General features: G+C 46.4%; 2 protein-coding genes across 5 annotated transcripts in view; one reads left to right on the top strand and one right to left on the bottom strand.

The window, feature by feature from the left end:
- LOC137217390 (pseudouridine-5'-phosphatase-like) overlaps window positions 1–6,814 on the bottom strand; it is a 129,240-nt gene extending 122,426 nt beyond the window's left edge. For both annotated transcript variants that reach the window (XM_067724160.1, XM_067724159.1), the window contains exon 1: window positions 6,586–6,814. In XM_067724160.1, the coding sequence (XP_067580261.1) occupies window positions 6,586–6,799 (214 nt within the window). In that variant the 5' untranslated portion in view covers window positions 6,800–6,814. The remainder of the gene's footprint in view (window positions 1–6,585) is intronic.
- The window catches only part of LOC137217388 (steryl-sulfatase-like), a 184,765-nt gene continuing 174,432 nt past the window's right edge, over window positions 5,911–16,243 (top strand). Inside the window, exon 1 of one of the 3 annotated variants that reach the window (XM_067724154.1) lies at window positions 5,911–6,191. In XM_067724154.1, coding sequence (XP_067580255.1) covers window positions 6,178–6,191 — 14 coding nt within the window. In that variant the 5' untranslated portion in view covers window positions 5,911–6,177. The remainder of the gene's footprint in view (window positions 6,192–16,243) is intronic. The other 2 variants (XM_067724156.1, XM_067724158.1) reach the window with 2 other exon arrangements.

Raw genomic sequence — 16,243 nt, 5'->3', positions numbered from 1 at the left:
CTGAGAGGCCGTGAGTTGGTGCAGTATGTTCTTGGCAGAAACGGCTGAGGGAGGCCAAGTGAGGCACGGGCATGATGTCTGGATCAGAGGGAATACAAGGGATGGAGAACAAGTGAGGTGGCAGCAGGAGGAAACAAGCAGGCCAATCCGGAACGCAGAACATCCTCTGAGAGAACCAGCCTGCGCTCTTCCAAGAGTCCCTCTCACGGCGAAAACACAGGCCATGCAGCTAGGGGATGGGGCGAGGTTTTCTAGTTCAAAACAGGCTAAAGGGACATGACTACCGTCTGGAACCCAGTGTGGAAAACACCAGAGTAATATCCACCAGGCAGAGATCATCCTCACCCCCACATTTCAACACAATGGTTAATAACCAGTCTTTCTTTTTTTTTTTTTTTAAATACTACTCTCTGTGTGATAAAAACAAGCTCTTCTCTGCTTCAGAAAACGTGTTTACTGCTCAGCCATCTGTTCTCCTCGTCTGGAATATCCACTGTCCTACCTGCCCTTGAGAGCACATCCTCCCAGTGATTTCAGTTCAAATGACTGCCCTGCCCCTTCTCCTGTCCTTCTCATGTTGACCGCCAGCAGTTACTCAGAGATTCACGCGTGTTGTGTGTCCCAGCTGGACTCCAAGACCACTACAAAGAAGAGACTTGCTGTGAATCCCCTGCAGCACCCGGCACAGTATATTCTGAACAGATAAGGAAGGAGTGAACTCACTCCTCTAGAGCTGCGTTGTCCACCACAGTACCCACAAGTGGCTACTTCAATTAAGTAAAACTAAAAAATTAAGAGTTCAATTCGTCAGCTGCCCTGGCAGCATTTCATGTGCCTGGGTGCCCCTGCGGCTCCCGTCCAGGGCAGCTCAGATACAGAACATTCCCTCCACGGCGGGCAGTTCTGCCGGGTGGACATGCTGCTCCAGAGAGCACAAGGGTGCCCGGTTCTCGTCAAGGACACGATGATGGCAGCGGAGAGACGGAAGCCTGCTGCTTACTTTGGAATGCGTCTCCAAAGCCCCAAATAGCTCAGGTACGCAAACTATGACCATCTGCTCTCATTTCGCGTACAGAATGGGCAGTGAGCAGACTGGGAGTCGAGCAGACTCTGGTTTGCCTCTGGATCCGTCCCTGATGTCTAGGCCTAGAGAGGAGAGTCAGGGGACATCAACTGGCCAGCCCAGTGCCGGGAGCCATGCTGATGGAACTGCCCTCCAGGCAAGGGCGTGGAGCAGACCATCCTCACCCCAGGTGTGCGCCCCTCTCTGCACAGACACTAAGCTACTGACCGCAGGCAGCAGAGCGAAGGATGTGTGGGAGCCGCACCTTGAAGGAAGGTGGGCATGTACCTGCCAAACACTCAAAACGCACGTTGAGAGGTGTTAGGATGGCAGTCCACCTCAGCAAAGCCAAAGGGGGAAGACATTTCTTGAGCAGAAATGCATGTGTGTCACAATTATTGTTTTCAAGAAAATTCTCCTTAGACACACCAAAGGCAATTTTAAACCACAGACCAGCATTGCCCTCCCCCATTTTAACACAATTAAATGAAGCTTTTAATATATGAAATGCCGGAATTATGAGTCACCAGTATTCACATATACCTGACAGTGAGAGCTTTATCTTCTAACGTAAGCCATTCTGCTATAACACTACTGCACCTTCCAGCTACAGGCTATGTATCCATCACTTTTCAAACATCTCAAACAAAGCTGTGAAAAGTCACCTGGGCACCTGTGTAATGAGTGCTTTTGGTGGACGTTTCTTGGGCGCATCATCTCCCTTGCTCTTTTACATTGCATTAAATCTCCGTCTACCCCTGAAAAATAACACAGTGTAATGGATAAATTATAGTCGCTTAAAAAATGAAAGAAAAAATAAAGGAACAGAATCAGAGAAAGCAGAGAATAATCAGAAAGACAAAAGTGAACAAAGAATCCCCCCCACACAGCTTCCCAAGGAGAAGAAAGGAAAAATAGTTCGAGAGAGGAAAAAAAAAAGTTTGCACAGCTAAGATTCTAAATAAAAGCACACAACGAGGGGGACGAGGAAGCTAGGAGGAAGCAAGGAACGGGCAATCTACACCTGCACTGACAGAAACCTGCTGAATACCTTAGTGGTGTTACCAGCTGGACCAAACTCCCGTCGACCTGCAGAATTATGCAATTTTGATCTCACCTTCCTGTTAATCTAGAAACGGGAGCATCTGTGGTGCATAAGAACCGCTAACCGCAGGAACACGGGAAAGGCTGACGCGGCTCAGGTCTACTAGGAAGCACGGCCAACGGGACTGAGTTTACCCACCTCGGTCCCCCCTCGAGTGCTTTCTTATTCCTGATGAATTTCCTGACATTCAACATAGTCCGTGGGTACCTTCGCCTGCCCCTGCCAGCGTCTTACTCCAAACTGAGAAAGTACAAGTCAGGGCCCCTTTCTGTGTGAGCTCTGCTCAGCCGCAAGGCCTCAGACTGGCCTCCGAATTTCCACCACCTCCTGTGCAAATGTAGAAGGGACCTAAATGTCACCTGGTAAGGTGACATCAAACGCAAGCGTGTGCCCTTAGTTCCGGGGGTTGGGGGCAGGGCAGAGAGAAGGGGAACGTGCCGTAGCACAGGTCCCCTGACATCCGTGCGGAGACTGCAAGGCACACAACAAGCCAGGGACGGGGTGAGGGTGTCTCTGGGAGCCCCAAGGGCAGACAGTACCCTCACACCGGCCATCCCGAACGAGCGTTTATTCTGCTCTACCTTCCTGAGACTCTTTGGGAATGTCTGGACTGAGTCACATTACAGGATAGGAACCAATGGACGCCGAAAAGCTCATCATCTCCACTTTTAAACCTCATACGTGTTACACAGGGTCAAATACAATGTACGAAAGCTCTTCCGAAAATTCATCTAGGGCGTGTGCTACAGCTGTACAGAGAGATCCTGTGTTTGTCATCAGCTTTGTGGAGGTCCCAGCGTCTACAGAAACCAGCATAGGTGAGGTGAGCCAGAGGACGACGGGTGACAGCGGATTCCGAGCAGACTGGGCAGGGCTGCGAGCTGCTTCGGTCAACAATGGATCCCTGAGCCCCAGGAGCAGCACAAAGGTCCCGCCTCCACCCAGCGTTCACACTGTACCCTGGGCCCCCGGACGGAGAAACGGGCACTTCCATACGGTCTCAAGTGCTATGATTACCATTTGGCAAGCAGGAAGCTGTAGGAGTACAAACAGGTACAGGACAGGGGATCTATTCGTCTACGTGAAGGTGAAGTAGAAGCCAGGTGTCACCCATTACAATCCTGCCACCTCTGTGTGTTTATGGAGACGTGGTCAATTATAATCGACACTGCAAAGAGTCGTATTTCCCCTCACAGATCTATCGTATTATTTTTCTGCTTATTTTTTAAACATTTGAAAATAAGCTTTTTATTTTTCCTGGCTGATTCTTTAAGGATTTAATTACTGTAACAGACTCCTAGAAAGCATATTTTAGGTATACCACATTTTACATATTCCTAATTCTGAATATTCTTAACATCCACCCTCCATCTGGCCCCGTTATCAACAGCAGACATCAGTGAGTTGCTTCCTAAGGCTCTGTACCTGGGTTGTCCCATACGGTAGGCACTGGCCAAACGTGGCAAGTGAACCCATGAAACCTGGCTAGTTTGAGCTGAGATGCCCTGTGAGTGTAAGATACACACAAATTTCAAAGGCTAGGTAACGAAAGGGAATGTAAACTATCTCAACTATTTTTTTTTACTGATCATGTGTTGAGTAACAATATTTTGGATGTGTCAGGATAGGAAAAAAGTACCATTCAAGTTAATTTCCTCTGTGTCTTTTTGCTTCTTTAATGTTGCTATAACAAAATCTTACATGGTGCTACTCCTATCAGATAGCAGGACTCTGGACCACCAACTTTCTTGCCTCTTAAAGAGAATGGTCCTACCTCTTGTACTCCTAACTTCAGCTATTTAATGAACTAGATAATCTTCCCTATTCAGGAGCTGACATAGTATTTCAAACTTGTATCTTCTTCCTTCAACATCTGATCCTTGTTCATGAATGACCTCAGTCCCCTTGGCCTCGGTCTCTAAATGGCATTTGAGGGCCAAAATTACTATCTAGCTCACAGCTAATTGCTACCTCTGTCAACAAAAACAGATTCCAAAGATCGAAAGGAAAACAGCATCGAACATTTCAAAAGCACTAGAAAGTAACCCTGGGTTTCTGGTCAACATTTCTGCAAATATCTCCATTGACTTCCTCATTCTCCTCTGGTTAAACAAGCTTCCCCATGCAACTCTTTGTTTCCAGTTTCAGTTCCCTGAGAATACAAGATTGCAGCTACATTAACAAACAGAACTTCCTGCGGAAATGGATTCACAATTCTGAAAAGCAGGCCCACCGAAAAACACCTCATAATAAACTGATGATACGTTGTTATGCAAACAACAGACAACTGAAGTCAGGCGCTTAAGAATTACAACAGGTATAATCAAGTAGATTAAATGAGGTAAAGTAGCACATTCTGGAAAGTGGTGTTTTATACCAGACATTTTGTTAAAAAAAAAAAAAAGAATAAGCAAAGGTGCATTTCTGATAAAGTTCTGCAAGGCCTTACCACCGCCTCCAAGAGTCAGGGTGGAATGAGGTAAAGGGCAGAAAACGAAGGGGGAAAGAGGAGCTAGGTCTTATCCTCCCAAAGGCCACTAATTCTTGTTTCTCTGACCAGTTCAGAGGATTGGGTAACAGTGCCAGACCAATGCTTGATAAACTTTAAACTTGCCTTAACTAGCAAAGAGGAGACCCTGGTTGATAACTACCCCTGCAAGCACCACCACATAAGTCACATTCATGGCTCCAGGGAACAGGTATATGTGTATCTTGAGTGGGGATGAAGCATAAGGCTCAGTTAGAAGTCTAATAAATTTAATTTTAATGGGACACCTCAGTTTGTATTAAAATTCATAAGACTCACAAAACATGTTCTCTGGACTTTTCATTAGAGGATAAGGAATTTATTTGACAATTTAACTTGACCATCTAAGCAGGAAAACTCACATCTACAAACTGTACTTACGAATCCCAGATGCTTTTTGAAATTGAGTCATTTCAGATTTAGTAGCTGCATACACTGTTCTACCCAATTAGTTACCTCTATGGGAATTTATTTTACCCCTTAGGAATGCATTCGTTTGTATCTCTGGGTCCATAAAAATAAGACTGTTTTTTGTGTACCTTTAAAATAAAAAATCAGTGCCATTACTACTGAACCAGTGAGCCAAATGATCATGGGGGCAAGGTCACACTCCCCTGTAAAATGAGCACAACATCACTTATATTTAGAATCAGATCGATCTGGAATCATTTCTCAGTTCTGTTCCTTATTAGCTGTGTGACCTTGGGCAAGTCACTTTACCTCTCTGAGTGGTGCCGATTTTGTTTTTAATTAGTCAGGGCAAACATCTCCTCCCACCTTGCAGGATTTTATGAGAGGCAGCACTGATGTATGCACACCTCCACCAGGTTAGTAGCCTTACGTAAAGCATGCAGACATTTTTAAAGTCCTATGAAGCCCTCCGGAGACAATGAGGTCAGAACACGTTTCCTAACCCTGTAACACCGGGTAGTGTCATGAAACATACGCCCAAGCTGTAAGGCAGAGCTCAGAGCAGTTCTCTGTTGAGTTATAAACGCAGCGTTTTCTACGAATTCTACTTGAATTTGCCTCGGTGGGTAAGTTCACGCCTACCACCATCGACTACGGGGCTGTTCGGCGCACACAAGATTGTTAACCGCTCAAAGCCACAGCACGGGTGTGCACCTCTAACTCCCCGGCACTTGGGTGAAAATGTAGATTCTGATTGGGCAGCTGTAGGGTGGGGACTCGGGCTCTGCACTGCAAAACTGCTGCTCCCCGGTGATGTCCCTGCTGGGAGTCACTCGGACCAGCCAGACCGCTGAGCAGGACTCCGCCGCCGCCTCCGCGCTACAGATACTTGGGTGTGGAGCAGTCACGGTGGCGTGGAGCCGTCCTGTGCACTGCGAGAGGTTCCGCCGCATCCCAGCCGCTACCCTCTGGACGCCAGCAAACTCCCACCCTCCAGCTAGGCTGCCCCAAACGCCTCCAGACGCCGGCAGAGGCCCCCAAATCGGCGGGTAGAGGACGCTGCCCTGTAGGATGCTACGAGCAAGGTGCGTGCACCTCTGGGCAAGCCTGCAGTGATCCTAGAAGCCGGGGTGCAGACAGGGAAATGGAGGCCCGGCTGCGCGCGCAGCGCCCGCGGCCCCCAAGGCCCAACGCCAACCTCCCGCCCGCGCGGTGGTCCCCTAGCACCGCGCCCTCACGCGCCGCCCCCCACGCACTCCGTCCCCACGCGCGGCGCGGCCGCCGGAAGTAAGTGCCCCGGGCGCCGTCGACGCCTCAGCCACGAGCGCGGCCGGCCTGACGTGGGCCCCGCACCCCCGCCGCCCGCCAGCCTGGGGACCCCGCACACCGCCCCGCCGCGGCTCACGCCCCTGAGAGCCTGTGCCCCCCGCCCGTGTCCTCCCAGACAGCCCTCGCGGGAGGCGGCCGCAGGCTACTCACCCAGAAGGAGGCCGTCCAGGTCAAAAAGCAGGTGGGTGACGGGACGCAGCGGGGGCAAGGGCGCCGCCATTGTGCCGCCGTCTCGGCCGAGTGGGGGCGGGGAAGAGGCGCGCGCACACGCGCTCCGGGCCTCCCCCGCGCGCCCCGAGCCGTGCTGCGCACGCGCGGCCCCTGGCCTCCTCGCGCCCGCGCCCCCCGGGACGCTCTCGCGCATGCGCGTTCGGGCAAGCCCCGTGAGCCCCGAGCTGCTCTGCGCACGCGCGCCTTAAGCGTCCCAGCGCGGTCTCTCAAAAATCGCGCGCCCTGAGCCTCCGCCGCCCGGCGCTCGCCTGCGGCTGGCCTCCTTCCGAGGCTCCTGGAATACGCGACTGGAGCCGCTCCCGCGCGCTCTGGGCCTCGCCGGCATGTTCTGCGCACGCGCGCCGAGGACGGTCACCCCAGCTGTCGCCGCCGCCGTGGTACGCGCGGGCGCGACAAGTTTGCCCGCATCCTCCACCACCACCACCACCACCCCCCCCCCCCGCCCACGCTCACTTCATACCGGTAAACGGGCTGGGATGCTGAGTCAAAGGGCCGGGCAGAGCCGAGTTCCTAATCTGGGTGCCAATGCCTGGCTCGAATTTGGAAAGGGCATGAGGAAGGAGGGAGGGCGTGGAGGGACGACGGCGCATGGGGTTGATGGAAAGCGTGCATAGATGCTCAGGTTGGCATCCTTGAGAGCCACCAAGTAAATGGGTAGCCAGGTGGCCTTAGTTACGGGGTCCCCGGTGGCTTCGTCCCCGCCCGGAGCGCCCGTCCCTGGATGCCTGGCAGGTTTCCGTTTCAGTTTTGCCCGCCCGGCTCCCTGCGTGCCTCGTAGGGCGCACGCGCAGTGGCGCGCGACTCCCCATCCTTTGCGCCTGTATCCCCCGAGCATCCCTGGCTGGTCCATTCTCCCAGAGCAACCCCCCGCCGAAGTCTGATAGGAAAGGGCCGAAATAATAAGACGTTTTAAAATGCCTTGCCGTTTTTGCCTTTATGTCTCATCTGTCTTGGATTGCTATGTGTTTTCTTTTTTTCCCCCAAACTTTCTGAAGGCAACCTGCAAAGCATTCTTTTTTTTCGACCACTCTCAGGAATACTTTCCCACACCCCCGTTTCTATTTAGTGTTAGTTGGCATTGCATATGCATGTTTAAGCATAAAGATAGGATCTTTCAAGAAGCAGAAATAAGAACGTTTCAGAGACTTTAAAATCTGAGCGTTGTGTTTCTGGTGAAGTGCGTAAACTGCACTCGGAGGCACCTGAGTTCAGCAAATGTATCAACAATAAGCAGTAAACCTCTGTGCCTTCGTTTCCTCGTGTGTAAAACCGGGGTGTTAAATGACGCAAGGCAGGTCAAGCTGTTGGAACTGGCAAATAGTATATGCTCAATTCATTTATGTCTTTTTAGAGCTGTCGCTGTGAGACACATTCCCTGTTTTTACTCCAATCATGATTTCCCATTGAGGACCCTGGATCTAAGAGAAGGCAGTTCATCATCCAGTTAGTGGAGGGACTGTGACCCAAATGTGCTAGGCTCCTGTATCAAAGCACCACAGACCGGGTAGTCTCAACAACAGGAAGGTATTGCCTCAAGCCAGAAGTCCAAGATCGGGGGTCAGCAGGGTTAACGCCTTTTGAGGAAAGGATTGGTTCCAGGCCTCTCTGCTTGGCTTGCACACAGTGGCCTTATTCCTCTATCTCATCATATTGTGTTTTCTCTATGCATCTATTTCTGTGTCTAAATCTCCCCTTTTTATAAGGACATTAGTCATATAGGATTGCCACCCAGACTCATGACTACATTCTAAGTTCATTACATATGTCAAGACCCTGTCTTCAAGTAAGGTCACACTCTGAGGTACTATGGGTTAGGACTCCTACACTATTTTTTTTCATTTTTGAGGGGGACACCATTCAACCTGCAAAAGATTTGTTCCACAAACATCGAGCACATACTGTGTGTCCATGCTCACCTACTGGAACCTTTAGAATTCTTCCTCTCAGTTTCTTTCCATTTTTGGAAACAAATGGACACACAAAGGAGAGAGTTCTTTTTCTCTCCCATGGTAACAATGTTGCATCTGTTCATTGCTTAGATAAAAGGAGCGTTTTTATTTATTTATTTATTTTGTGCAGGTTTTTTTTCTGACAAATTGATTAAGATATAATTCACATACCACACAAATCAGCCATGTAAGAGTGTACATTTTAATGACTTTTAATACAGTCACAGAGGTGTGCATCCTTCCCCATAATATGTCAATGCTGCTCTCTCACTTCATCCCAGCTTCCCCTTCCACTGCCCCATGCTCTCAAGTCTGCTTTCTACGTCTGCATCTTTATTCCTGCCCTGCCACTTTTTTATTCATCAGTACTGCTTTTTTAAATCGCATATATATGCATTAAGATACAGTATTTGTTCTTCTCTTTCTGACTTACTTCACTCTGTATGACAGACTCTAGATCCATCCATGTCTCTACAAATAACTCAATTTCGTTTCTTTTTATGGCTGAGTAATATTCCATTGTATATATGTACCACATCTTCTTTATCCATTCATCTGTTGGTGGACAATTACGTTGCTTCAGTGTCCTGGCTATGGTAAATAGTGCTGCCATGAACATTGTGGTATGTGACTCTTTTTGAATTATGGTTTTCTCAGGGTATAGGCCCAGTAGTGGGATTGCTGGGTCATATGGTAGTTCTATTTTTAGTTTTTTAAAGAACCTCCCTACTGTTCTCCACAGTGGCTGTATCAATTTACACTCCCACCAACAGTGCAGGAGGGTTCCCTTTTCTCCACACCCTCTTCAGCATTTATTGTTTGTAGATTTTTTGATGATGGCCATTCTGACCAGTGTGAGATGATACCTCATTGTGGTTTTGATTTGCATTTCTCTAATGATTAGTGATGTTGAGCATCTTTTCATGTATTTGTTGGCCATCTGTATGTCTTCTTTGGAGAAATGTCTATTTATGTCTTCCACCCATTTTTGGATTGCACTGTTTGTTTTTGTGATGTTGAGCTGCATGAGTTGCTTGTATAATTTGGAGATTAATCCTTTGTCAGTTGCTTCATTTGCAAATATTTTCTCCCATTCTGAGGGTTGTCTTTTGGTCTTATGGTTTCCTTTGCTGTGCAAAAGCTTTTACGTTTCATTAGGTCCCATTTGTTTATTTTTGTTTTTATTTCCCTTACTCTAGGAGGTGGGTCACAAAGGATCTTGCTGTGATTTATGTCATAGAGTGTTCTGCCTATGTTTTCCTCTAAGAGTTTGATAGTGTCTGGCCTTACATTTAGGTCTTTAATCCATTTGGAGTTTATTTTTGTGTATGGTGTTAGGGAGTGTTCTAATTTCATTCTTTTACATGTACCTGTCCTGTTTTCCCAGCACCACTTATTGAAGAGGCCTTCTTTTCTCGATTGTATATTCTTGCCTCCTTTATCAAATATAAGGTGACCATATGTGCGTGGGTTTACCTCTGGGCTTTCTATCCTGTTCGTTGATCTATATTTCTGTGTTTGTGCCACTACTGTACTGTGTTGATTACTGTAGGTTTGTAGTATAGTCTGGAATCAGGGAGCCTGATTCCTCCAGCTCCGTTTTTCTTTCTCAAGATTGCTTTGGTTATTCGGGGTCTTTTGTGTTTCCATACAAATTGTGAAATTTTTTGTTCTAGTTCTGTGAAAAATGCCATTGGTAATTTGATAGGGATTGCACTGAATCTGTAGATTGCTGTAGTTTGTATAGTCATTTTCACAATAGTGATTCTTCCGATCCAAGAACATGGTATATCTTTCCACCTGTTTGTATCATCTTTGATTTGTTTCATCAGTATCTTATAGTTTTCTGAGTACAGGTCTTTTGCCTCCTTAGGTACGTTTACTCCTAGGTATTTTATTCTTTTTGTTGTGATGGTAAATGGGATTGTTTCCTTAATCTCTCTTTCTGATCTTTCATTGTTAGTGTGTAGGAATGCAACAGATTTCTGTGCATTAATTTTGTATCCTGCAACCTTACCAAATTCACTGATTAGCTCTAGTAGTTTTCTGGTAGCATCTTTAGGATTTTCTATGTATAGTATCATGTCATCTGCAAGCAGTGACAGTTTTACTTCTTCTTTTCCAATCTGTATTCCTTTTATTTCTTTTTCTTCTCTGATTGCTGCAGCTAGGACTTCCAATACTGTATTGAATAAGAGTGGTGAGAGTGGACATCCTTGTCTTGTTCCTGATCTTAGAAGAACTTCCTTCATTGTTTCACCATTGAGAATGATGTTTGCTGTGAGTTTGTCATATATGGCTTTTATTATATTGAGGTAGATTCCCTTATGCCCACTTTCTGGAGAGTTTTTATCATAAATGGGTGTTGGATTTTGTCAAAAGCTTTTTCAGCATCTATTGAGATAATCGTATGGATTTTATTCTTCAATTTGTTTATATGGTATATCACATTGATTGTTTTGCGTATACTGAAGAATCCTTGCATCCCTGGGATAAATCCCTCTTGATCATTGTGTATGATCCTTTTAATGTGTTTTTGGATTCTGTTTACTAGTATTTTGTTGAGGATTTGTGCATTTGTGTTCATCAGTGATATTGGTCTATAATTTCCTTTTTTTGTGATGTCTTTGTCTGGTTTTGGTATCAGGGTGATGGTGGTGTCGTAGAACAAGTTTGGGAGTATTCCTCCCTCCACAGTTTTTTAGAAGAGTTTGAGAAGGACAGGTGTTAACTCTTCTGTAAATGTTTGATAGAATTTGCCTGTGAAGCCATCTGGTCCTGGACTTTTGTTTGTTGGAAGATTTTAAATTACAGTTTCCACTTCATTACCTGTAATTGCTCTGCCTATATTTTCTAATTCTTCCTGGTTCAATCTTGGAAGGTTGTACTCTTCTAAGAATTCTTCCATTTCTTCCAGGTTTTCCAATTTATTTGCATATAGTTGCTTGTAGTAGTCTCTTACGATCTTTTGTATTTCTGCGGTGTCAGTTGTAATCTCTCCTTTTTAATTTCTAATTTTACTAATTTGAGTCCTCTTCCTTTTTTTCTTGATGAGTCTGGCTAAAGGTTGATCAATTTTGTTTATCTTCACAGAGAACCAGCTTTTAGTTTTGATTGATCTTTGCTGTTGTTTCCTTCATTTCTTTTTCATTTATTTCTGATCTGATCTTTATGATTTCTTTCCTTCTGTTAACTTTGGGTTTTCTTTGTTCTTCTTTTTCTAGTTGCTTCAGGTATAAGGTTAGATTGTTTATTTGAGATTTTTCTTGTTTCTTGAGGTGAGCATGAATTTTATGAATTTCTCTCTTAGAAATGCTTTTGCTGCATCCTGTAGGTTTTGGATCGTCATGTTTCTGTTGTCACTTTTTTCTAGGTATTTTCTGATTTATTCTTTGATTTCTTCAGTGATCTCTTCATTATTTAGCAGTGCACTGTTTAGCCTTCATGTATTTGTGTGTTTCACTGTTTTTTTCCCCCCAGTAATTAATTTCTAGCCTCAGAGCTTTGTGGTCAGAAAAGTTGCTTGATACGATTTCAGTTTTCTTAAATTTTCCAAGGCTTGATTTGTGACCCAAGATGTGATCTATCCTGGAGAACGTTCCTTGTGCACTTGAGAAAAAATTGTGTTCTTCCACTTTCAGGTGGAATGTCCTAGAAATATCAATTAAGTCTATCTGGTCTATTGTGTCATTTAAAGCTTGTGTTGCCTTATTTATTTTCTGTCTGGATGATCTGTCCATTGGTGTAAGTGGGGTGTTAAAGTCCCCCAATATTATTGTGTTACTCTCGATTTCTCCTTTTACAGCTGTTAGCATTTGCCTTATGTATTGAGGTGCTCCTATGTTGGGTGTATAAATATTTACAATTGTTATGTTTTCTTGTTGGATTGATCCCGTGATCATTATGTAGTGTCCTTGCTTACCTCTTGTAACAGTCTTTATTTTAAAGTCTGTTTTATCTGATATGAGTATTGCTATGCCAGCTTTCTTGTGATTTCCATTTGCATGGAATATCTTTTTCCATCCCCTCACTTTCAGTCTGTATATGTCCCTAGGTCTGAAGTGGGTGTCTTGTAGACAGCATATATAAGGGTCTTGTTTTTGTATCCATTCAGCCAGTCTGTGTTTTTTTAAATTTATTATTTATTTTTGGCTGTGTTGGGTCTTTGTTGCTGCATGCGGGCTTTCTCTAGTTGCAGCGAGCGGGGGCTACTCTTCATTGCAGTGTGCGGGCTTCTCATTGCGGTGGCTTCTCTTGGTGCGGTGCACAGGCTCTAGGCGCGTGGGCTTCAGTAGCTGTGGCACGCGGGCTCAGTAGTTGTGGCGCACGGGCCCAGTTGCTCTGCGGCATGTGGGATCCTCCCGGATCAGGGCTCGAACCTGTGTCCCCTGCATTGGCAGACAGACTCTTAACCACTGCACCACCAGGGAAGCCCCTAGTCTGTGTTTTTTGATTGGAGCATTTAATCCATTTACATTCAAGGTGATTATCGATATGTATGTTCCTATTACCGTTTTCTTAATTGATTTGGGTTTGTTTTTGTGTGTCTTTTTCTTCTCTTGTGTTTCCCACTTAGAGAAGTTCTTTTAGTATTTGTTGTAGAGCTGGTTTGGTGGTGCTGAATTCTTGTAGCTTTTGCTTGTTGGTAAAGCTTTTGATTTCTCCATCGAATCTGAATGAGATCCTTGCTGGGTACAGTAATCTTTGTTGTAGGTGTTTCCCTTTCATCACTTTAAATATGTCCTGCTACTGCCTTCTGGCTTGCAGAGTTTCTCCTGAAAGATCAGCTGTTTACCTTATGGGGATTCCCTTGTATGTTATTTGTTGCTTTTCCCTTGCTGCTTTTAATATGTTTTCTTTGTATTTAATTGTTGACAGTTTGATTAATATGTCTTGGCGTATTTCTCCTTGGATTTATCCTGATGGGACTCTCTGTGCTTCCTGGACTTGATTAACTATTTCCTTTCCCATATTAGGGAAGTTTTCAACTATAATCTCTTCAAATATTTTCTCAGTCCCTTTCTTTTTTCTCTTCTTCTGGGACCCCTGTATACTTCGAATGTTGGTGCGTTTGATGTTTTCCCGGAGGTCTCTGAGGCTGTCCTCAATTCTGTTCACTCTTTTTTCTTTATTCTGCTCCCTGGCAGTTATTCCCACCGTTTTATCTTCCAGCTCACTTATCTGCTCTTCTGCCTCAGTAATTCTGCTATGGATTCCCTCTAGAGTATTTTTAATTTCAGTTTTTGTGTTGTTCATCACTGTTTGTCTGCTCTTTAGTTCTTCTAGATACTTGTTAAAAGTTTCTTGTATTTTCTCCATTCTGTTTCCGAGATTTGGGATCATCTTCACTATCATTATTCCGAATTCTTTTTCAGGTAGGTTGCTTATTTTGTCTTCATTTATTTGGTTTTGTAGGTTTTTACCTTACTCCTTTGCCTGTAACATATTCTTTTGTAGTTTCGTTTTTGGTTTTTGGTTTTTTTTGATGTGTGGGGCTGTATTCCTGTCTTACTGGTTGTTTGGTCTGAGGTATCCAGCACTGGAGTTTGCAGGCAGCTGGATAGAGCCGGGTCATGGTGCCAAGATGAGGACATCCAGGAGGCCTCACTCTGACTGATATTCCCTGGGGTCTCAGGTTCTTTATTAGTCCAGTGGTTTGGACTTGGAGCTCCCACCACAGGAGCTCAGGCCCAACCTCCATCCTGGGAACCAAGATCCCGCAAGCTGCACCGTGTCACAAAAAAAAAAAAAAAAAAGTAAAAAGAGAAAAAGGAGCAGTACAATAACAAAGAACAAAATACAAAATAAAATTAGAAAGATAAAAAATATATTAGGAAAAATAAAAATATAATTGAAACATTTGCAGCAGTAAAAAACAAAACCTCAATAGAAAAAAGAAAAAAAAACGGGGGGTGGGGGGGACAAGCCAAAAGGAGCAGAACAATAACAAAGTATAAAGAATAAAATAAAATTATAAAAATAAAAGATTTTGGACTTCCCTGGTGGTGCAGTGGTTAAGCATCCGACTGCCAATGCAGGGGACAAGGGTTCAAGCCCTGGTCCAGGAAGATCCCACATGCTGTGGAGCAACTAAGCCTGTGTGCAACAACTGCTGAGCCTGTACTCTAGAGCCCGCGAGCCACAACTACTGAGCCCACGTGCCAGAACTACTGAAGCCTGCGCACCTAGAACCCATGCTCTGCAACAAGAGAAGGCACAGCAATGAGAAGCCCGTGCACTGCGACGAAGAGTAGCCCCCACTCACCCCAACTAGAGAAAGCCCGCACACAGCAATGAAGACCCAATGCAGACAAAACAAAATTAATTAATTAATTTAAAAAAAATTTAAAAAGGAAAAGATTTATTAGAAAAAATAAAAATATAAATGAATCAACAACAATGAATCAACAAAGTAAAACGAAACCCCAATCTAAAAGAGGAAAAAAGCAAAAAAACCCCAAAAGCCTTGGCTATGGGGGCAGAGTTGAGGCAGGGGTGGAACTTAGGCAGGGGTGGAGTTCAGGGTGCGGCGGGGCCTCTGCTCAGGACCTGCGCGGAAGGGGAGAGGCAGCACGTGGAAAGGAGGGCCTCTGGAGTGGAGTTCGGGAGTTTCAGGGTCCGGCCCTGGGTGGGTGTGTGTAGGTCGGGTTAGGTCCGGCACGTTGGAGGGGGTCTCGGAGGGGGGTCTCCGAGTGTAGAGGTGGGGCCCTGGGTGGGGTGCAGGGGCGGGGCTTGGGCTCTGAGTGGCAGGAGGGAGGCTCCCAGGGCAGAGGACTAGGCCCAGTAGCCCAACAGGCTTCCCGGTGCCCAAGTGGACAGGGACAGTGCTGGCTGCATTCCCTTCCGTTCCTCTGCGCCCCCCCTCCCCCAGGGTCTCCCCCATCCCCGCTGGACCCCTAAACAAAGAAGGAACTTTGGTTCCTTCTTTGTAGGAACTCCTCCACTCCCCCAGCCGCCCCTCAGGGGGTGCCGGTCCCTGAGGGCCGGCCTTTACTTTTGCTCCCCCTTCCCTCCCTCCCTCTCCCTCAGGACCCTCGTGGCTGGAGGGGGCCTAGGTGGGCAGAGCATCAGGCCCGGGATCTCAGCATGTTCCTGGGGGCCCAAGTGGGCAGGGGAAACCTGGCCACACTCCCTTCTGATCCTCTGCCCTCCCAGTGATTCCCCAATTTCCCCCTTCGGGCAAGGGATCCCTTCACCTCCCCCAGCCACCCCTCAGGGCGCCAGTCCCCTCCCGCCTTCACTTCTCTTCCCCCCTCACTTCTCCTCACCCCCCACGTCCTACCCAGTCGCTGGGGGTTCCTGCCGTCCCCTTAGGTGTCCGCGGCCCCCCGCCGGTGCCTGGTAGGTGCCCTAGTTGCGCGGAGACGCGAATTCTGCGTCCTCCTGGTCCAGTCCGCCATTGTGACTCCGCCCCCTAAAAGGAGTATTTTTTTAAAGGGGAAAAAAAAAGCCTCCAACGCCAGGGTGAAGGATTGGAAACAGCAGGGATAATGCAGGAGATCTCCATGTTAGAAAAAGTTGGCTTCTTAGAAGGAGCTTAGGGAGTTGCCTGGGTTTTGAAGCTTCCTAAAGATTTGCTGCAAAAATAAGCAAACACATAGATACAGGTGATGAAGGCATCACATGTC

This window comes from Pseudorca crassidens, chromosome X (assembly GCF_039906515.1).
Source record: "Pseudorca crassidens isolate mPseCra1 chromosome X, mPseCra1.hap1, whole genome shotgun sequence".
Taxonomy (NCBI): domain Eukaryota; kingdom Metazoa; phylum Chordata; class Mammalia; order Artiodactyla; family Delphinidae; genus Pseudorca; species Pseudorca crassidens.
Note: the sequence above shows the minus strand (reverse complement) of the source record. Positions and strands in the feature narration are given on the sequence as shown.